The sequence below is a fragment of the Dermacentor albipictus genome, chromosome 9, assembly GCF_038994185.2.
Source record: "Dermacentor albipictus isolate Rhodes 1998 colony chromosome 9, USDA_Dalb.pri_finalv2, whole genome shotgun sequence".
Classification (NCBI taxonomy): domain Eukaryota; kingdom Metazoa; phylum Arthropoda; class Arachnida; order Ixodida; family Ixodidae; genus Dermacentor; species Dermacentor albipictus.
The window spans coordinates 12,048,033-12,070,387 of record NC_091829.1 but is presented as its reverse complement, the minus strand read 5'-3'; the positions used below and the strand labels follow the sequence as shown (position 1 = coordinate 12,070,387).

The window sequence follows — 22,355 nt, the reverse complement described above, 5'->3', positions numbered from 1 at the left end:
TATACACAATGCGATACACGCTGCGATACACGCTGCGATACACGATGCGATACACGCCTTCCCAGTTTCGATTCCCGGCCTCAGCGGTCGTGTTCCGATGGGAGTCCATACTGAAAAAAAAAAAAAAGTTCCTGCACAGTGTTTTTGATGGACCTCGAAGATCCCCTTGAGGGATTTTTTAAAGTGCAACCAATGGACGGTGCACGTGAATTTTTTTTTTTTTCAATTCGCCCTCCATCGAAACTAGGCCGCAGTGGCTGAGCTGTTGCGTCGTTTGTTATTGCAGGCGTGAGCAAAATTCAGGAGACGAAAAATGTCGGAAAAATGAAAATTTTCATTCTCAACGCATATAGGGCACGTGTAGCCGGAAATGAAGCCCACGTCTGCGTGCTCGATCAATGCAACGCATTGATAAAGTTCGACGTCGCACAGCTGCGACATGTGAGATAATATTTTTTTCTCTCACTAATTCCGCGGTTTTTAAGCCTTTGCTTCCGAGGGTATGTATACGTATGCATATTCTACGTAGAAAAAACTGCGAGCCTTCGGGGAACCGTGGTTCCAGTAGTCTGAGTTGCTTGGCATTTCCCTAACGTTCGTCGTCACGTAAGCCGAGTACACCAGGCCCACCATTGCGAGCTCAGGTGTCTTTATTGTTCACCGCCGCCGGCGTCGTGGGTGTCGAAGGGCTTTGCTCGCCTGCACATCCATTGTTCGCGCGAACTCGTCGGGGTCGACGAACTACCAGAGCGCTCGTCTGGGCAGCGCCGTCGCGTTTTCTTTTTTATGCGCAACTTTCTCTTTTTTTTCCGGAGAACCACTTGTTCTCGAAGTGCACAGCTGACACCCAGACGTGTAGCAACAGCGATGACTCTTCACAACCTGTGTAGTGCAAAATACGCTGCCCCTCTGGAGTAGCGTAATTTTGTTCCCAATTCAATGTATTCAAACGTTCATTCGCAATGCATATATCTACACGAATTTTTCAGGACCCGCAGCCATCGAATACACCGGATAATCGTGTATACGGGAATCTGGCGGTGATACACAGAGTGTACAGCATTTCAAAATTATGCCCCGCTACTAACTGAAATATGTACAGAGGAACTAGAATGAACAACGTACATACAAACAAGTTCAATTCACTTTGAGAATGGTAGGAGTCAGAACAGTGCGAAAAGACAAGCAAGCACGTCAAGCGTCCCGTGGAAAAAAATTGCCTTCAGTGAAATGTCCGTGTGCTGTCTGTATATCATACTCTCTCTCTCTCTCTCTCTCTCTCTCTCTCTCTCTCTCTTTTTTTTTGCGAGTGAAATGTAGGGTTCTGTGTGCCCGCAGCTCTGGTTCTCACTGCCAACCAGAAACAGGTTAACACAAGTCGCGCGCACACAAATGTGTGCACAGTGAGTGAAATAGACGAGCTTTTCTTCCGGTGCCCGACTCTCATTGATTACGGCGGAAGTAGCAGTGGTGGTTTAATGCTGGAGAGAGAGAGAGAGAGAGAGAGAGAAGGAGATTCTTGATGATGGGAAGGAAAGGTTGGGGTAAAGTGCAGCGCAGTAACTGTCTCTCAGCAGAGGACACCTCAACCGCGCTGCACAGAGGATAGGGAATGAAAGTAGGGGGAAGACGCTTATTGCTGCAGCTCCGTAGGGAGAGAGCACGGCGCACCGTCAGGGGGAACCCGTAGCGGTCGCCACACTGCTCGCGTTCGCGCGGCGAGCACTGTGGCCGCACCTCCGCAGGCTGACGGCGTCGGGAAGCTTTAGCTCGGGGCCGTCTCCGTATTCCTTGTTCAATGCGAAGGCATCACGCGTCCCACGAGGCGGAAACGCCGGCGTTGTCCGCAACGAGTGGCGCTGCGTATCGATGTGACGTCATCGGCGTCTTTTATGACGTCATTAGTAGTACAGAGGATTGCAAATGGTATAACAACGTTAATTAGTGGCAATTAGGGGCAAATAATCTAAATTAACGCTAATTAAGGTGGATTTAGAGTGAAGTAAGGGGAATTGAAGTTAGGACAAGTTAGAGTAAGGTGACTTAAGGGGAAGCTTTAGCTCGGGTGCTCCTATTTAAAGGAGAATTCGTTTTTCTCGGCAACCACTGCACCAAATTTCACGAGGTTTGTTGCATTTAAAAGAAAAAACTTAAAATATAGTGATCGTTGGTTTCGAATTTCTGAGTGAGGCCGTCAATATTTTATTAAAAATTGGCAAAAATCGAAAAATTTCAATAAACGATACTATCAAGTTTACAACTCTGTAACTCAACAAAAAATTATAATCAAATTCAGTGAATTGAATCTAATGGTACATCTAAAGCGGACAAAACTGATGTTACACATTAATATAAAAAAATTTGTAATGTGGAAAGACAGCTCTTGCAGAACCCTTGTAACAAACGTAACAAATTCACGTAAGGCGTCAAATGACATATCGAATTTGTCCGCTTTGAATGATATAATGGACTCCGTTTACAGAATCTCGATATCTGTTCTTGATGCAAAGCTATGAATTTGTAAACTTCGTGCTTCTACATTTTTCAGACTGTCGAATATTTCAAAATATTTTTCACAAAATTCAAACCATAACTCGAAATTCCGCTTCCAACAGTCACTGGAATTTACCTTCCTCTCTCAAATGCAATAATTTCATTAAAATTGGTCTAGGAGTTATCTCAGTTTTTGCATTTTACATTATTTGAATAGGCCGCGTCGGAGTTGGGCCCGAGATAAAGCTTCCTCTTAAGGTACAGTAAATCGAATTAAGGTGGGTCAAGGTTGGTACAAATTAGAGCAAAGGTTTGTACAAATCAGGACCCAGTAGATTAAAGCGGATTAAGGTGGATTAAGGTTGGTACAAATTAGGGCAAGGTGTACTGAGGTGGATTAAGGTAAAGTTGTGAAAGACACCCGACAATATGCGACTTCACGTATAGTGGACGTAAGCAATAAATTATAGAAGTCATTATGCTTTCGCATTCAAATCACGCATGGATACTTGAGTGACTGTCAATTTTTCAAATACATCTAAAACGCTGAAATGAATTTGAGACAACCGGTGCGCCGATTTCAATGAAATTTGTTGCAATTGAGGGAGAACGGTAAATTATAGCAACTCTATAAAGGAAATCTTTTATTTAGGGCCTCTAATTATTTGAAAAGATTCCAAGAGCTATTAGGTCAGGAAGGAATTGGCGCACCAAGTTTACAAATCCGAATCTGTGTATCGAAAACAGATATCGCACTTCTGTAAACCGCATCTGTTACAGCATTTCAAGCAGAAAATTTGCTTTGTGAATCAGCAGCCTACGTGAAGTTGTTACAATGTTTACGAGGGTTTCGCAATAGTCCTGCTCACAAATCATTGCTTTATTCGACAGTGATCTATAATACAGAAATTCTGTGCACATTAGGTCTGTTAATTGTGCGTGAAAGGTAAATATTGGCATCCATCTGACTGTAAGACTAAGCTACAATAAAGAAAAAAATGTACGTTTCTCAAAAAGAAAGCGTCGCAGTTGAAGAAAAAATCGTCCTGGTTCAAGATTAGAGTCCAGGACCAGCGCCCTACCGGGGCGGTCGCTCTACCATGTGATCTAATGAGGAGGCTAGCAGATAGCAGAGTGAGGGCGAATTAATTACTCGAAGAACTGGGTCACTGAATATGGCAAATCAGTTCTGCGGAAGCCCGAAAGGTGGTGGAGAGACCTTCCTCCATTTGCCATTAGCAGATGCAGTTTACAGAATTGTGACACGGTGTTTCATCGCTCAGTTGCAGTATAGTAAACGCGATTGCCGAGATTCCCGAAATTTAGCTATTTAAAGCACTTCTCGTGAAGAAAAAGAATAAAAGTGATCACGACCTAAACAGAATACCCGCTTCCTGCAGTCCCTAGGTTGCAGCGTCCTCTTGTTAACGTAACAAACCTCGGCAGGAGCTGCTCAGCATCGCCGGCACGCGCGAGCTCGTCTACTGGGGCAGCCACTTCCTGAGCGCGTCGTTCAGCGCGCTGCTGCTCAGCTGCGTGTGCATGATGTTCCTGTACGTGTTCGGCTCGGACCCGGTGCTCGGCTACTCGGACCCCCTGCTCGTGCTCGTCGTGCTGGTCAACTTCAACAGCCTCGCCATACTGCACGCCATGTTCATCTCCGTCCTGCTCACCAGCAGTGAGTTTGTGTGCGCGCGTGTACTATGCGTGCGTGCTTATATATATTTCGTGTGCACCGGATGTTGCTGCGAAGTCTATGGGCGATCTTCTTGAAAAATCGCCTGTGGCAGATCGCACAGTTCTCGTCTTTGAGCTGATCTTCGCTCTGAGGCGCGGATATTACTTGCGCGACAAAATGGAAATGCATATTTGACTGATTAACAGAATGCCAGCACTTAGATATTTAGTAACCAATTCCCTTAAACACGTATTTCAATTTACAAACTGTAGCCGGTGAGACTGCAATGGCCTATCCACTTGAAAATACTTCTGTGGAGGACACCATTTTTGAGGTATGCGCCATCAAATTTGCGGTAAAAATGTACTGTCGTTCCATTTCCTTGTTTAACGGAACGCCGTTCCATGCATATTATCGTACAAGCAACTAGACCTTCAATGTATATTTTTATCGCAAAGTTTGGGAATATTTAGAAACTGGTGTTGTCCTCAGAATTTGTTCCAAGTTCGCTGGCGAAGTCCGCGGCTACAATTTGTAAATAGTAATATGTGCCGTAAGGTGGCTAGTTACAAAATTGATTAAGCATTTCGATTCCTCGTTCAAGGAATATTCGCTTCTTTGAGTAATTCAGCTCAATGACTAGACTGGGGCTATCTGCCGCAGGTGATTTTTAAAAATTCTGTATGTTGAAAGAAATTAATCTCACGATGACTGTCGACGGTAATGCGACTACCATTTAAGCAACGTAGCGATACCCTGTGTTGCACGCCAACACACCGCCATCTTCTCAAGAAGAAATTATATCATAGGCGCATAATGTCACCCTCGCCCATTAGAGTATACGTACCTATAGTTCTCGCCTCCGAAATACCAGTACAGACACCACCGCCCTCACACGTGTCAGACCAGCTCGAAGACGAATTGTGCCAGGTGCTACAGGTGAATCTAAAAAAAAAATGTCTATGGTCTTTGCAGAAACAGCCCGTATATGCGCATTGCCTTTGATAAAAAGGTATCGTGCTCCTTTTTTTTTAAAGGCGAAGGTTTCTGTGGCGGCTGTTGGGTCGGTCGCTATCTCGCCGGATATATTTGCCTATACAAGGGTTATATGTGCACGAAATGAAATTTCTGGAAAGTACGTGTACCTCTGGTTCGCGTAACCTGAACATATGATGTCGATTTACAGGCATCTCTAAAGCCCACCGATCTCTTGATGGAATGGTGAATTGCATTTATCGGATTCTTCGATTCGCTATATTTTCTTTAATAAGCGTGTATACGTGCTGCAAAAAAAGATAAAAAAACAAGTTCGCGGCACAAAATAAAAGCGAAACAAACTGACCGGGAAGCAACCCACCTGTAGAGAAAAGACAAAACCGATGCTTCCAAGAAAGTAAATTTACCACTTCCAAATGTGCCGAATTAGCAATCGGGACGTCTGCACAATAATAACAATAATACTAAATCAGATTTGAGCGTGCCTTTATTATCTCTGCATTCGCAAGTGCCGTTGAACACCAGCTGTTCGAATGGGTCTCTTTCTGCAGCTACGCAGTACCGAGTCCGCTTTATCACATCTCCTGTGGCTTTCTTGATGAACGACGCCGAAATTCCATGGCATACATCCGTTATTCTTGCCTTGAACTCATCTGACGTCGTCGTCTCGGTCATGGAAACTCGATCTTTCACATAACCCCTAAGAAAGAAATCGAGTGGAGAGAGGTCCGGTGACCTAGCCATCCAAATTAGAGGCCCATGCCTTCCAGTCCATTGCGCATGAAAAGTCACAGCCAGCCAGTTCCGTGCTCGGCTGCTGCTGTGTGCTGCAGCGCCCCATCTTGCTGGTACCACAGATGTGGAAGACGTGACAGCAGGAATTCGCTTAGAAACTCATGCACCACTCATTCAAGGATTTCGTTCACGTAAAGCTGTCCAATCAGTGTGTGATCGACGAACATGGGACCGATTATGTCACCAGCATAAATACCGCACCCCACATTGAACGACCACTGGTACTGGTGCTGATTGCGCTTTACCCAGTGTGCATAGTAGTCACTCCAATAGCGTGCATTATGCAAATTTACCCGGCCGTTTCTGTGAAAATTGGCTTCATGTGTCCATATGATGTTGCTAAAAAATTTCTGGTGACTCATCAGCTTTTGTGAGGACCCATTTAGAGAAATCTATGGAAGATTCTGCAGGTCACTGTCTTCCAAGCTTTGGTGCAGGTTAAGGTGGCACTAATGAAAGGTCAAGTGATTTATAATCCTCCAAACTGATGACTCGGAAATTGGTATCTGGGGCACTATAACGTAAAATTGTTCCAAACTTTTCTATTCCCATTCTGCAATCAGCCCTCCGCGATTGGTCAAAAAGTTTTTTGGACCACCCCACTTCACCTGTGTGTCACGCGACGTCACGAAAACCGCGATAGCTCCCCATCAGATAAGATGTGTACACGCTGATTATGCATGATTTGACTGAACAAAAGAAAAATAGTTATTTCTGATTCGACGCCTTTTCGTCATAAGCTTTGGCTATTGGTCAAAAGTTTTCGGACTGCACCCACTTCACTTGCCTCACAAAACCGCAGAACTCACCGCGCCAAAGTGACGTGTACGCGTTCAAAATGCATTAATATGCCGAACAAAACTGAATTTTCTTCTGAATAGCCACATGCTGCCCCGTTCCGAAAGGAATAAAAGATGGCTGCCGCCGATCGCTCAGGCACTGGCTACTCCTAAGTGCTGGAGAGCATGGGTTTATTTGCGTATAATAAACCTTTTTGCGTGGCTGTGTAACGTTTCCGAGCACTTTCGGCACGTTTGCGACCTCGTTCTGCCAACTCCTCTTTGCTGAAGATCCGGTTTAGCGTCATTCTTACTTTCCGTTTCATGCCGCCACGATTTTCGACCGGCCACCACAAGCAAAGTAAGGGAAAGCGGACCAATCGCAGACGCCGACACCGCCCTCTCCATCCGGTTATCAATATTCCGTGCAATGGCTCGGCCCCATCGAATCCCTCTCTATTAGAGCGTGCACCTCGCCTCTTGTCAGCCAATTAGATAGACAAGCCGCTCAGTGCAGGCAATGTTATTCGTTTTTCGAGAAAACAAAAGTGGCCTGCTGTGAACAAGGAGAGGGTTTGATTGGTCTGTTCAGACAACCCTGCGGGTCAGCGCCCGATGCTTGCGTCGGCAGTTACGCAAATTTGACGTCAGGAGATTGTAATAAAAACATAGTGGAATAGTTTTACGTTAGAGGGCCCCTGGGCGGCCGCATCCCGCACGCTAGCATAAGGGTTTGAGACCATAAATGCTAGAACATCCGTGCGTAAGCTATAGGACTGAATAATGAGTCCTCTGCAGGTGTTTCTGGAAGCTGCCGGTTTGTATCAGGTTTTCATAATTTCTGGCGATCGTCGAAGCGTTTGGTCTGTCATCACACTTCCATGACTGATATATATTTGCAGCCTTCCTCTCGTTGCCGTTTGCAACTCCCAAGGCAAGGATCACATATTCCTTCTGCTCAATAGAGAAAGACGTGACGACTGGGACGAAACAAAATGAACATGTAAACCTAGGCACTGACGTTGTCAACTCGCTTTTGTGGTGATAGGTTCTGTGGGGAAAAAAAAACAGTATTCGTGTACCGCAACCTTGGAAGAACGCTAACATAATCCTAATCCATAAGAAAGGGGACGCCAAAGACTTGAAAAATTATAGACCGATCAGCTTACTGTCAGTTGTCTACAAACTATTCACTAAGGTAATCGCAAATAGAATCAGGAACACCTTAGACTTCTGTCAAGCAAATGACCAGGCAGGATTCCGTAAAGGCTACTCAACAATAGATCATATCCACACTATCAATCAGGTGAAAGAGAAATGTGCGGAATATAACCAACCCTTATATATAGCTTTCATTGATTACGAGAAAGCGTTTGATTTTGTCGAAACCTCAGCAGTCATGGAGGCATTACGGAGTCGGGGTGTAGACGAGCCGTATGTAAAAATACTGAAAGATATCTATAGCGGCTCCACAGCCACCGTAGTCCTCCATAAAGGAAGCAACAAAATCCCAATAAAGAAAGGCGTCAGACAGGGAGATACTATCTCTCCAATGCTATTCACAGCGTGTTTACAGGAGGTATTCAGAGACCTGGATTGGGAAGAATTGGGGATAAAAGTTGATGGAGAATACCTTAGTAACTTGCGATTCGCTGATGATATTGCCTTGCTTAGTAACTCAGGGGACCAATTGCAATACATGCTCACTGACCTGGAGAGGCAAAGCAGAAGAGTGGGTTTAAAAATTAATCTTCAGAAAACTAAAGTAATGTTTAACAGTCTCGGAAGAGAACAGCAATTTACAATAGGCAGTGAGGCACTGGAAGTAGTAAGGGAATACATCTACTTAGGGCAGGTAGTGGCGGCAGATCCGGATCATGAGACAGAAATAATCAGAAGAATAAGAATGGGCTGGGGTGCGTTAGGCAGGCATTCTCAGATCATGAACAGCAGGTTGCCATTATCCCTCAAGAGGAAAGTGTATAATAGCTGCGTCTTACCAGTACTCACCTACGGGGCAGAAACCTGGCGGCTTACGAAAAGGGTTCTACTCAAATTGAGGACGACGCAACGAGCTATGGAGAGAAGAATGATAGGTGTAACCTTAAGGGATAAGAAAAGAGCAGATTGGGTGAGGGAACAAACGCGAGTTAATGACATCTTAGTTGAAATCAAGAAAAAGAAATGGGCATGGGCAGGACATGTAATGAGGAGGGAGGATAACCGATGGTCATTAAGGGTTACGGACTGGATCCCAAGGGAAGGGAACCGTAGCAGGGGGCGGCAGAAAGTTAGGTGGGCGGATGAGATTAAGAAGTTTGCAGGGACGGCATGGCCACAATTAGTACATGACCGGGGTTGTTGGAGAAGTATGGGAGAGGCCTTTGCCCTGCAGTGGGCGTAACCAGGCTGATGATGATGATGATGATGATGATGATGATGATTCGTGCACTTTATCTACGCTAAGACAACAGCTATCACAGCTTGTTTCCAACTAACAGCAAACGCGTTGTCTTCCTTCGGCTGGCACGGGGCAGATATATAATGCACTAACTCGATCAGGATGTTTTTCTTTATTTCCTTTATTTCGTTCTGGCTAACTCACTGGGAGCCTGTTCGAGGCCGCTGCTCTATGATGGGGGCGGGAGCGCAGTCTCGTGGTATTTTTAATATTTCGCGGGGTTTATTTATCAGTCAGGAAAAATTAGTACACAGTTATTACGTCGCTGAAGATACCGCAGTTAGATGTCATTTTGGGGTGCCTACAAATGACTCATTGACACTTTGATAATTAGGACAGCACTTCTCGAGTTAGATCATTATAATCAACCAATTAAATCTCAGTAAGAAAAAAAAAATACTGGCGGCTATTCCGTTGTACTGAAAAGAAGGTATTCTTCGAGTAACGCAATTTCTCTCTTCTTTTTTAGATATTGGTGCATGATAGTTGGGACACCGTGTGTATAGCACAAAAGAATAAACACGACGTACGTGGAAACACGTTCTTTTTTTTACTGTCATACGTTTCGGCTGGACGGTTTTGTGCAGTGCAGCTGATGGCTGTCTACTCCAGCCAGCCGTCAGTTGCACTTCGCTCCTTGAAGAGGCATGGAGTGTGTTGAGTGAGCTCCTGAACAACACCTTCCACGTTGGTGAACGCGGTTTAAATCATGGATCCGGCTCCTCGAAGAGGTGCGACCGGATGCTAATGCATTTCTCTCGCATTTACCGTTAAATCGCCATTGTATTCTTAACGTATGGATATAATTAAGCGATTTTCTCATGTTTTAGTTGACCGATAATTCGTTTATTTATTATCATTACCTTAATTGAACCGACGAGTTACCGTCGTAATATATGGCCATCATATCCTTTGTGCCATTAAACTCCATGATTCATCGCCGCACGTACGCCAGGCGCCTGCTTCAAGTAAGTTCTTGCTGCTGCAGAACAACACCTTACCTAGTGTTGTCCCCCCTCCCCCCCTTTTCTTTTTTTTTTCAATGCTAGCTAGACATTTCTTGAAATAGCACCGGTGTCTCGTCTTCCGCGCAGGCCGGCTGTCCATCATCTTCTCGATGATGTACTGGATCTGCAGCATCGCCTTCCCGTACCTGATGCTGCAGAACCCGCTGGGCCGAGGATACTACCTGCGCAGCCGAGCCTCCAAAATCATCACGTCCGTGTCGCCCGGGATGGGACTGCACTGGGCGTTCATGGTCATCGAGCGCTTCGAGAGATTCCGTGAGCACGCGTTTCTTTACCCGCTCTCCGAAACGATCTCCTGGAGATCTCTGCGCGGCGCTTGTGACGGGTTGATGAGAAGCTCTGTCGCTTGTGTTATCGTGTCACTTCGTGCCCGTGTTTTTCTGCGACGCCGTTTCCAAGATAACCAGTACCAACTCGCCCATTGTGAGTTACTCTAAACGTAAATGCTGAAAGAGCTCCTCTTTGTATCGGGGTTGCTGCCTCGATGCGATTTTCTCGTAGAAGTGTACTTAACGTCTACTTCATTCTACGCGGCTAATTCAAGTCCTTTTTTACACCAGTCGTTGCCGAATCTCTTGATTCCCTCAAACCAAAGCGCGCACTGAAAGCCCGTCTTGCTAAGGAAGCAATATGGCATATGAATCAGCCTTAACGTTGCTTAAGTGACAAATAATTTCCAGTGACAATGAACACCGGACAGAATCTCTCATCGACTGTGATGTACACATTAATCCCGTAGCCGGGACTCTCGGATATAATGGCAACAGTCGTGCACTACCTGGACAATCCAAGATATATATATATATATATATATATATATATATATATATATATATATATATATATATATATATATATATATATATAAATGGAGCTTATAACTATAACTTGTATATAACTGGAGCTTATCCGGCACGTTGCGGTCGATTTGACTCCGGAACGAAACCGAAATGTACAACTACTCATGAGCTTTTCAAGTTTTCATTCGTGCATTATCTGCCCTTATGGCTCAGCTTTGTCATCTCATTTGTCAATGCGCACGAGTTTGCTGTCATCTCGAGAGTGGCAGCATGGTTATCGTGGCGTTCAACGTGGCTCGTCAGGAGGCAGGAATCTTGGCAATGTACTACCGAACGTTCGAACTTGGTCGCCGTAACATAGTGCACCCATATCTAAATGCTTCGTACGATTACGTTGTCGCTTTTGCATAAAGAGAAGCACGAGAACCCCCTCCCTCCTTTTTTTTTCTTTTCCTGCCTTAGCGTGCTGCTCAGACGCACCGTTACTGGTATTCCATAGTTATCCTTAAGTTGGGCAAAACAAACTGACGCCGTTTCAAACCGGGTTCAACCAGTATTTTTTCTCTCCAGTTGATTCGGAAATGAACTGTTCTCACTGAATCGGAAGGAAAACTGGAATAAAAAAAAAGGTTCCAGTTCGACATTGGCTTGGCGTGTCCTTGTTCTTCGCGTAAAATAACGTTTGCCGGTGGCTTCAGCTGACTTTGTAACTGAAGTACGAGGCAGCGGGGTACTGTGAGTTCAGCAGTTAGATTCTAGCACTTAATTCACCTTATTTTAGAAGTGTAACGACCTGTAAGAAGTCTGAAGGAAGCACCTTCTACTGCGAGTGTCCGCATATAAGGAAAGGTTGAATTTGTCGCGAAACGGAGTCAAAACGGAATCGCGAAACGTTGTCCAACTGCAACCGATGGAATTACGCGCAACTAATCATGTTCGCGCATTTCGCGGCTGAGGCGAGCTTCCAATATTCTTTGTAGGACAACCCACAACATTGAAACGACGCGTGCACGCGTGTATAATTAATTAACGCGCACTAGGCCCCATTACGGTGTCATTAAGATGTGCGAAACTGGTGCTCAAATCGCCACAACTACGTCCGAAACGGTCTGCCAGCACACCTACTAGAGGTCTCGGTTCCCGTACTGTGGCCGGAGACGGCGCTGGCACGTGTGTGCAATTGAGGAACATGTGCCCTAGCACCTCAGCGGGCACCCCCTTTGCACTCGTGACAAATATGCTTCACCGCAATGCATTGCGAGTGTTTCACCGTTAAACAAAACTGCGCTGCAGCGAAGCTGACCAAAAAGGAAGCGACCATCGTTCAACGAACGTCAACTTCTCTTCCGTAGTGTCGGCGTCTCTTGGGGACTGTTTCGGAGCTCTGAGGCGCCGAATGCACGTGCAGTGCGATTTTGTGGGCATAGCTTGCATGTACCAAGTTTATGAGTATTCTTTTTTAAAGGTGGCGGCGTGCACTGGGGCAACATGCGCGAGTACGATTCGACGCTGGACAACGTGAGCCTGTCCGAGCTGCTCGTGGTGAACGTGTGCACCTGCTTCCTGATGGTGTTCCTCATCTGGTACGCGGACAACATCATCCCCTGGGGACCGGGCATCCACAAGCCGCCCTGGTTCCCGTTCCTGGTACGAAGTCGCTGCGCACAGATTAATGCGTGGCTACTATATCTATAGCAGGGGTATGAGTAATGTATTTAATATAGTAATTACGGGCAAGCTGTGTAGTTTTGATCCGCGGATTGGATTATTCGCCTCGGGAAATAGATGTTTCATTTCCTTCAAATATTCAATCATGGCAGAATATGCGGGTTTACTGCGATCACGGGAGCATTGCCACATGATCGATGCATATTAATGTTAGCAGCATCACGTGCCCGTACCGGTAAAGCCGGAGATAGGCCGAGATAATCATTCACGAGTGCGCTGACTCATACTCGTTCCCTACTCATTTCACAGACGTCAGATGGAACGAGTGTCGAAGGCATGGACGATAGTATCAACAGGAATGAGTTAACGCGAGAACGAACTGAAGTCGGTGACTGTACGTTTAAGTGGACGTGCGAATCGAAGCGACTATGAACGAGAGTGAGTGTTGGTGAGCACGAGTCTATATAAACGTGAGTGAGTTACTCGCATGACCATGTACACAGAGTGAGCATATAACCTGCAAAAACATTGGTATGTAAGTATGAGTGACCATTCGCTTTTGCTGCCGAGCTATTGCCGACTTATACCTGAGGGAGACACGTGTCGGCATCGTATGCGAAGTGACGACGCGTCTGAAATATGGCTGCTCCGATATTGATGGCGCCCAAATCCACGCCCCGGCGACGGCTCCTACACCGAGTAACAGAAATCAATCTCGGAAGGATACGATTTTTGCTAACTGCATGAGCCGGAAGCAATCGCAGAGCCGGAAACGCGTCATGGACGCTGTTTTGAACACCACCTGTTCGAACCTGTCGAAACCTGATGGAACCTATAGGAAACTTGTTGGATGGGGACATTGGTGCACGACGCGTTCTATGTCTGATTGCATGCGCAGGGATAACACACGTCGCCCACTAAACTCGATAATCCCAAATCTTGCGCCGGTTCTGTTTTGCCGGAAAGAAAGGTTTATCTCAGTCAGGCGTTTTTCTGGTAGTGTGGCTTGGCTAGCGCTGTTGTACTCTGACCGCTACAAGGGCCCCTTGTAAGCCACGTGGCGGACAAAAAAAAAAAAAACTGCGCGAGGAACGGGTCAGGAGAAGGCGGGAATGGACACTTACTTCACCAACGAATGCGTTTATTTTGCAAATACTATATATAGGCTGAAGAAATGGAAGAGGGCTGTAGAGAATTCACATTTCCAAATAGCATTGTAGCATTGTATATATGTATAAAGGCAAATCCGTTTTTTTTTTTGCATTTACTGTTTCTTTTTATATTTCCAAACAAAGAGAAAGATTATCAGATATTCCGAGGCCGTATTTACGGAATACTTGTTTTAGATTGGTCCGAAAGATTAGTGATACCGTAACGCCATGTCAGCGCGACGTGACTCGCACATCACTTTCACTGAGATATGCGACACTGAATTGCACATCGTCTATAGATTAGTTGCAATGTAGGCGACATGTGTATCAGTCTCATTCTCACCCCTTCCTAAACCTTCGTTTCATATCATTATGAAATGATCTCTCCGCGATTCTTATCTGCTACTTTTTACGCTCTTTGCCGGCGTTCTTAGCGGTGAGCCGTTGGTACTTGTTAGATGACCCGCTTGAGTTTTTTTTTGTGTGGTGGAAGGGTCAACTTCGATCTACCCAGCGAGGCGCCAGTTTACCATAATTGTTAACGACCTCTCCTGCTCGTGCAGAGAAGCTATTGGCTGCCACAACCAGCGAGGAATGTGACAATCCGGCAGAGCATGGACCCCACCCTTTTCGAGTCGGATCCACAAGATCTTAATCCGGCCATACAAGTCATCAGCCTCAAGAAGGTATGCGCAAGCTGCAAACGTGCAAAAGGTAGCGAAATACAGCATTCCCGCTCATCACAAATTACTAAATGAGCACGAAGTATTCAAGTAATTAATTTCAACAGTTTGCTATAATTTGGGCCGGTCAGTCCATATACTTGGGCGAAGAAACAGCGCTTTTGAACATGGACAAGCGGAGAAGACGGACACGAGCGCTGAACAGCAGCCATATTGTTTATTCTTAGTAAAAGGCCACATATATGCGGCAGTCGCCAAATGCACGAGTGTAGGACACGTTTACAAACCGCATTTAGGATATGACGACTCTTTCTTCAGCTAGGATACGCAAGGTTCACTGACAACGGATTCACTTACGAAGAATCCGGCATAATTGTGGGTGGCTAATTGCTTCAGAAATCTAGCCCGTTTCTTGTTCCCGATACCTTTTCAAGATTATGCATTGGTCAAAAACTGTATATATGCCACGATGACCGCATATGAGGCCTTTCGCCACAAATAAACATCGTGATTTCTAGTCGGCTCACGTGTCGTCTCCTCTTGTCCCGTTCAAACGCGCTGTGATTTCGCTTAAGAATGAATGAATGAACGGAAAAACAGAAAAGATCGCAGAGTAAATAGAAAAAGAACGAAGAAAGACGAATAAGCAAAAAGAAGACGAAATAAAGAAGAAAGCCGAAAACAGGAAAGATAAAACGCTGGAGACCAGCGGTAATTACCTTTCCTGTTTTCGTCTTATTGTTGTGCGTTTCTTGCACTTTCTTGTTGCTTTTTTTGCGTCCACCAGTCGAACTATATAGCCACCGCTTACGACTCTGTCTCCACAGTTCTACCGGAACTTCCTCTTGCAACGCATCAACCTGAAGATTTACCGGCACCAGATCACCGTGCTCACCGGACCAGCCGGTTCTGGCAAATCGACGATGATCAAGATGATTACAGGTAGATTGATTTTTAATGTGTACTGCTTCACTTTGCGATTGACATCTACGTCGCAGAATGCTCGCTTTTCAGTGCACAGAGACAAGGTACAAAATTTTACGCTACAATAATTCAATTTTGTGCGAGTCGAAGAAGCGTCACTCGAAACCACGAAGTAATTTTTGTCTGTTTTTATTATTCTGATTGCGCTATTCGGTTCTGACTGCATTCTTGCATTTATTTTCCTTCTTCGTTCGAAGAGGGAAGAAGTAAGTAAGAAGACACGCTGTCTTGGCGTAGTGGCTTGGACGTTGCGCGGCTAAGCCCGTGTATTATGCATTGGGAGCACGTTAATGGTCCCTACGGCGTACCTCATAATCATATCGTGCTTTTGGCACGTCCTATAATCTTTTAGGCGAAGCTATCGTTGCCTCTTCCTTCGGCTTTCCCACTGCTGCTGCTGCTGCTGTCTGGCATATCGCGTCGGGGGGTGGTTCAGAACGTGTGTATACATGACAGTTACCGTACAAAGGGGGAGGCGGGGGCAGGCGGGAAGAGGGTTAATTGATAGGGAGGATGTGACGTGAGGAGTGTCAGGATTGGGGGCTCAATCCCTTCGTCCGTGGTCCTTTGCCAAGATTGGAGTACGGCATGAATTCGAAGGTAGCTGGCCCATACCGTCGTCCAACTTATTTACGCTGAGATCGTTGATGAAGTGAAGAACTGCTTCTCATCGAGAACGAGGGAAAAGGGTTTATTTACAGAAATTAACTCAGTCTAACATGACTGCTTGAGAAACAGAGTAACAGTCCAACATGACTGTATGAGAGAAGTGACTCAGTCTAACATGACTGCTCAAGAGAAGTGTGTCCAACATTCGCACAACCACAGTTTTTATACACTCGATCCGCCGGTCCTACGACGCGGCGGCTGTTCGTTTACACATCACCAACTCGCAGCTGCTCTGAAGACCAGTTTACAGACACAAAGGCACACACATTCCGAAGCCCACGCGACGGCGTTGAAGGTGGTGCCGTTCCGGAAAATCGACGCCGCTCGAGGGTCGCTCGTTGTTTTGCAACATGCAGAACCGTGAGAGCGCAAAAATAAGACGTTCCCGCGGTAGCTTCTTCAGGCGTGTCAGATCAGCTCCGCGTTGAGGAACTCTGGAATCATTGTCCCCACACCAAACTCGTCCCGTCACAATGTCGAAGGGGCTGGAGGAAGGCGGCGGATTCCAGCGCAAAGGTCGCTTCTTTGAACGCCTCGCAGCTGCAGCGGCGGAGAGCGGGAGGTGCGCGTCTTGCACCCCTTGTCGTAATCGGGTGGCAAGGTGGCAATTTTGTTGCGCAACTCGTCGTTCTTTACAGCGCCTCCATGGCCCGAAAAGTCTCGACTGTCTAGCGCTGACAACCGCTAGGCAGGAAGAGAACGGCTGCTGGTCAGGGGGGGATTGATGTCTTGGCTCGCAGCGACCACTTGTGCATTGATGTCACCGCCCCAAAACATCCAACAAGGACAGGCAACTGCAAAATGAACCCCACAACACGGCTCTGCGCCGAGATGACGTGCATTGGCTCTCACTTTAGACTCGCTAGGCTTCAAAAAAAACAACAACAACATAAGTGCAGAAACAAAAAAAAAATGCTGCATTTCACTATGCCAATTTCTGAAGCAAATTCCTGCTGACAAATTCAGCAATCATGGAGGGAATCCTGTTAAATGAGAGGGGATCTTCTTCGCTTAATAAAATTAACACTAGTAACCCTAAAATTTAGGCGGGACCCTCAAACGCAGAATTCAAATTAGCCTGCTCAAACCATCCGCATTGCTATGCAACTTTCCCTTCTTATATCTAACGGAGAAGTTGTACTCTTGGAGAGTGAGGCTCCATCGGAGCAAGCGGCCGTTTTTGTGTGACATTTGATTGAGCCACGTCAGAGGACAGTGGTCGGTCTCGAAGATGAACTTCGCTCCGTACAAATAACACGACAACTTCTGGGCGGCCCAAACCAAACAAGCGCATTCCTTCTCTGAAGCGCTGTAGGCCTCCTCTCTTACATTTAGTTTACGGCTGGCGTAGAGGATAGGATGCTCCTCGTTATCGTCGCCGACTTGACTAAGTACCACGCCCATACCTCTGTCGCTTGCGTCGCATTGAACTATGAATTCCTTTGTGTAGTCTGGCGCGCGAAGCACAGGGCGAGAAACCAATAGCGTCTTCAAACTTTGGAAAGCGTTCTCTTTGTCCTTATCCCAGTGTACGTTACTCGGTGCTCCCTTTCGGAGGGCGTCTGTTAATGGACTTGCCAATTGCGAGTAATTCGGAATGTACCGTTGATAGTACCCCACAAGTCCCAAAAATGAACGAACGTCCGTTTTCGTGCGCGGCTGAGAAAAATCTCCAATCGTAGCTATTTTCAGCTCAGCCGGCCGTCTCATGCCCTGACCAACAACATGGCCCAGATAAGTAACCTGCGAACATCCAAACCTACACTTTTCCGCTTTCATCGTTAAGCCGGCTTCCCTCAACCGTGAGAACACCTGTTTGAGGTGCGATACGTGTTGTTCCCAGCTGTCCGAAAAAATGGCTACATCATCAAGATAAGGTAAGGCGAACTCCTGCAAGTCTTTTAGGACAATATCCATTAACTTAGAGAAGCTAAACGGCGCGTTCTTCAGCCCGAAGCTGAGTGCGAGAGGGCGAAAAGTGCCTACAGGCGAGATGAATGCGGCATAGCGGCTGGCACTTTCTGAAAGGGGAACTTGCCAGTACCCCCGCACGAGATCTATAGTTGAAATGTATTTAGCAGCGCTAACTCTTTCAATTCGTTCCTCAATGTTGGGTATCGGGTACAGCTGATCCCTAGTGATCGCATTTAACTTCCTGTAGTCAACACATGGACGAGGGTCCTTGTTAGGGGTTTCTACGAGTATTAGCGGTGACGTGTAGTCACTCTCAGCGGGCTCAATAACTCCCAACTCTAGCATGCGCTGTATCTCTGCCTCCATAATCTCTCTCTGTCTTGGAGACACCCTGTAAGGTTTTGATCTTACTGGTTCGGTAGAGGTCAGCTCAATTTCATGCGTTATCAGTTCGGTTCTACCCGGCCGATCGCTGAATCTGTCGAGATATTCCCCTAACACCCCTTTTAGCTCATCTAGCTGCTCGGGTCTTAGAGCATGCGAGCTTACCGAGTGTTCTACTACTTCTTCTAGGCCGATTTCAGAGTTGGAGGTTGCCCTATCCTCCTTAAACTTGGTACCGATGCCATCCGGCTCTTTGACAGTATAGTTAACGACTCCGCTCCGCTCTACATACGGCTTCATCAAATTACAGTGATATATCCTCACTTCCTTCCTGCGACCGGGCATTCTCAAAGCATAGTTAGTTTCTGAAAGTTTGTGCAACACTTTAACGGGCCCGTCCCAGTGAACTTCAAGCTTGTTCTTTCTTGAAGGTTTGAGGATCATTACCTGGTCTCCGGCGTTAAACGTACGAAGCCTCGCATTCCTGTCGTAATAGAATTTGGCGTTCTTTTGAGCTAGTGCCATGTTCTTTCCGACTAGTTCTTGGGTTGCGCTTAGCCGTTCCAGTAAATTTAGCACGTATTCAACCACGGTTGGACTCTCCCCTCTTTCCTCCCACATCTCTCTTAACATTCTCAGTGGAGACCGGAGTGTCCTCCCATACACTAGTTCTGCTGGTGAGAACCCTGTTGCCTCATGTGGAACCGTTCGCAAAGCAAACAAAGTTGCCGGCAGACAGTTCTCCCAGTCCTCCTTGTGCTCGTAACAGAGCGCACGCAAAACTCGCTTAAGCACCGAATGCCACCTCTCTACACTGTTTGACTGAGGGTGATAGACAGAACTGTGTATTAACTTTACCCCGCACTTTTGCAAGAATGTGGAAGTCAGTGCGCTCGTGAATACTGACCCTTGATCTGCCTGAATTTCGGCTGGAAACCCAACTCGTGCAAACACTGTCAAAAGCGCGTCTACTACTTCGGTGGAGCTGAGCTCTTTCAAAGGGATTGCTTCTGGAAACTTGGTGGCCGGACACAGCATGGTAAACAAGTACCTGTAGCCTGATTTTGTTTTTGGAAGAGGCCCTACCGTGTCTATTACAAGTCGTCTGAAAGGCTCTGTTATTAAGGGCACTACCTTCAGTGGGGCTTTCCAAGTCTCTCCTGGTTTACCAGAACGCTGGCAGGCGTCGCATGATCTTACAAAGTTTTCTACATCTTTGAAACAGCCAGGCCAGTAGTATTCCATAAGCAATCTTTCCTTTGATTTGTTTATGCCTAGGTGGCCGGACCACCCATTTCCATGACAAAGACTCAAAAGGTCCTCCCTATACTTAGTAGGTATGACTAACTGATCTAAAATCTTACCCTTTCGATCTCTGTAATGCCGATACAACAATCCTCCTCTCTCATGTATCGTTACGTTGCGCCTAGCAATGCCTTCTTTAGCTGTGTCACGTAATTTAGCTAAGCTCTCATCATTCTTTTGCTCGGCTGCCAGTGACTCTCTATCCACGCGTAAGAGTTGATCAAAGTTCTTTGAGGCCGGTGATAACAACGACCCTGTCTTGCTTGTGAGCGCGTCTGCTTGCTCTTCCTGCAGGCTAGAACTCTGACACTCTAGTGCTACGCTCTCATTGAGCTGGTCAACTGGCAGGCTCTCCTCAACTGTTCTTTTGTCCCTCGGGCCTAGCTCGGATTCGGGTATTGACGCTATCCCCTTTTCTGCTTCAGCTGGAGGAGCTTGAGCATTTTCAGCCGAAAGCGCCGCGATCTTACGAGCTTGGCCTCGGGTCAATGCCTGTACTATGCCCTCTCCCAGTTTGAGCCCTCTGTCACGCAGTAACTGATTCGAACGATTCGAAAAGATGTAGGGATACTGCAGTGACAAAAATTTGGAAACTGCAGCCTCAGTCTCTAGCTCCCCGAATGGTCCACTGATTTTGACTTTGGCCATGGGCAGACACACGCTGTGTTCTTCTACAACCTGTTTTATCCATGCTACTTCTCCGGTGAAGTCCTCTACCATCACGTAAGACGGATGGACAATGTCCAGCGTGGCGGCACTGTCTCTTAGCACTCAGCATGGTTTTCCATTAACTTGCAGGTTGTGGAGATACGGACTTAAAAGTTCCATATTCTCATCTTTTTCCTCCACGTAGGAAAAAACTACGCTAGACTTCTCGCAGTTTACAGCTATATGTCCCAATTTGTGGCATTTGTAACAGCGAATTGGTCTAACAGATTCGAATTTTCTTTTCTGTTCTTTTTGTGCGGTTTCTCCGTTAAGTTTCTCCTCGCTCTTTTCTGCGGGCTTTTCCGCCATGTCTACAGGCTCGGATCGTCTAGTTTGCGCACCCTTTTTGAACGGAAATGGTTTCCGCGGTCCATTTCGACCGTCCCAGTTTCCCTCCTCGGCGTTCAATTTTCTACGGGTTGCGTACTCTTCGGCTAATTCAGCCGCCCTTTCCACAGTGTTTACATTACCTCTGTCTTGCACCCACAGTTTCACAGCTTGGGGGATGGTTTTGTAAAACTGCTCTAGACACATGCATTCAATGATCATGTCTCTGCTGTCGTACGCTTCCGCGCTTTTAAGCCACTCGACTAGGTTGGCCTTTAAGCTATACGCAAACTCCGGATAGCCCTCGCTATCTTTCTTGCCTGTGCGCCTAAACCTTTGCCGAAAAGCTTCGGCTGAAAGGCGGTATTTCTTCAGGAGACTAGCCTTAACTTTCGCATAATCATATGCATCCTGCACACTCAGTCTGGCGATTACTTCCGCCGCCTCACACGGCAACATAGACAGCAACCGCTGTGGCCATGTACTCGGGCCGAAGTTCATCTTCTCGCAAGTCCTTTCAAAATTGCATAGGAACAAGCCTATGTCGGTCCCGACCTCAAATGGCTTTAATAGCCTGTCCATGCGGTATGATTCTGCCTCACTTGATCGACCCAGAGCGCCTTCACTTCCTTGAGGCAACTCCAAACGTTTGCTTTCAAGTTCAAGTTGCATTTTCCTTAACTGAAACTCGCGGTTTTCTCTGTCCCGTTCTTCTCTTTCTTTTTCCCGTTTCTCTCTCTTTTTGAGAAGTTCCGATCCCATTTCAATATCTTGCTCACTGGCCTGATTGGAAATTAGCTCCAATAATTCCGATTTGAGCATTTCCTTGCGTACATCTAGGCCCAGTTCCTCACCAACAATCAACAACTCGTCTCTCAGCAGTGTCCTTAACTCCATGACTGCTGCTTTACTGCCTTGATTCTGCTCTCTAAATCTAGCTAGGAAAACACAACCTAGCTAACACACAACAATCTAGCTTCCCTACTGTTCTAAACAGAACAACCACAAAATGAAGCCTAGAGAGTCAAAGCAAAAACCAAGCACTCACCGCAGATACAGCACCATGTCGCAAAGTCCATCTCACCGCTGTCAGCCAGTTGTCAGGATTGGGGGCTCAATCCCTTCGTCCGTGGTCCTTTGCCAAGATTGGAGTACGGCATGAATTCGAAGGTAGCTGGCCCATACCGTCGTCCAACTTATTTACGCTGAGATCGTTGATGAAGTGAAGAACTGCTTCTCATCGAGAACGAGGGAAAAGGGTTTATTTACAGAAATTAACTCAGTCTAACATGACTGCTTGAGAAACAGAGTAACAGTCCAACATGACTGTATGAGAGAAGTGACTCAGTCTAACATGACTGCTCAAGAGAAGTGTGTCCAACATTCGCACAACCACAGTTTTTATACACTCGATCCGCCGGTCCTACGACGCGGCGGCTGTTCGTTTACACATCACCAACTCGCAGCTGCTCTGAAGACCAGTTTACAGACACAAAGGCACACACATTCCGAAGCCCACGCGACGGCGTTGA

At 46.4% G+C, this 22,355-nt stretch overlaps 1 protein-coding gene across 1 annotated transcript in view; it reads left to right on the top strand.

Annotated features, from left to right (window-relative positions):
* The window catches only part of LOC135911080 (phospholipid-transporting ATPase ABCA3-like), a 149,801-nt gene that overhangs the window by 76,678 nt on the left and 50,768 nt on the right, over positions 1-22,355 (top strand). The window contains exons 7-11 of the mRNA XM_065443178.1: positions 3,940-4,171; positions 10,297-10,485; positions 12,496-12,677; positions 14,413-14,535; positions 15,360-15,474. Coding sequence (XP_065299250.1) covers positions 3,940-4,171; positions 10,297-10,485; positions 12,496-12,677; positions 14,413-14,535; positions 15,360-15,474 — 841 coding nt within the window. The remainder of the gene's footprint in view (positions 1-3,939; positions 4,172-10,296; positions 10,486-12,495; positions 12,678-14,412; positions 14,536-15,359; positions 15,475-22,355) is intronic.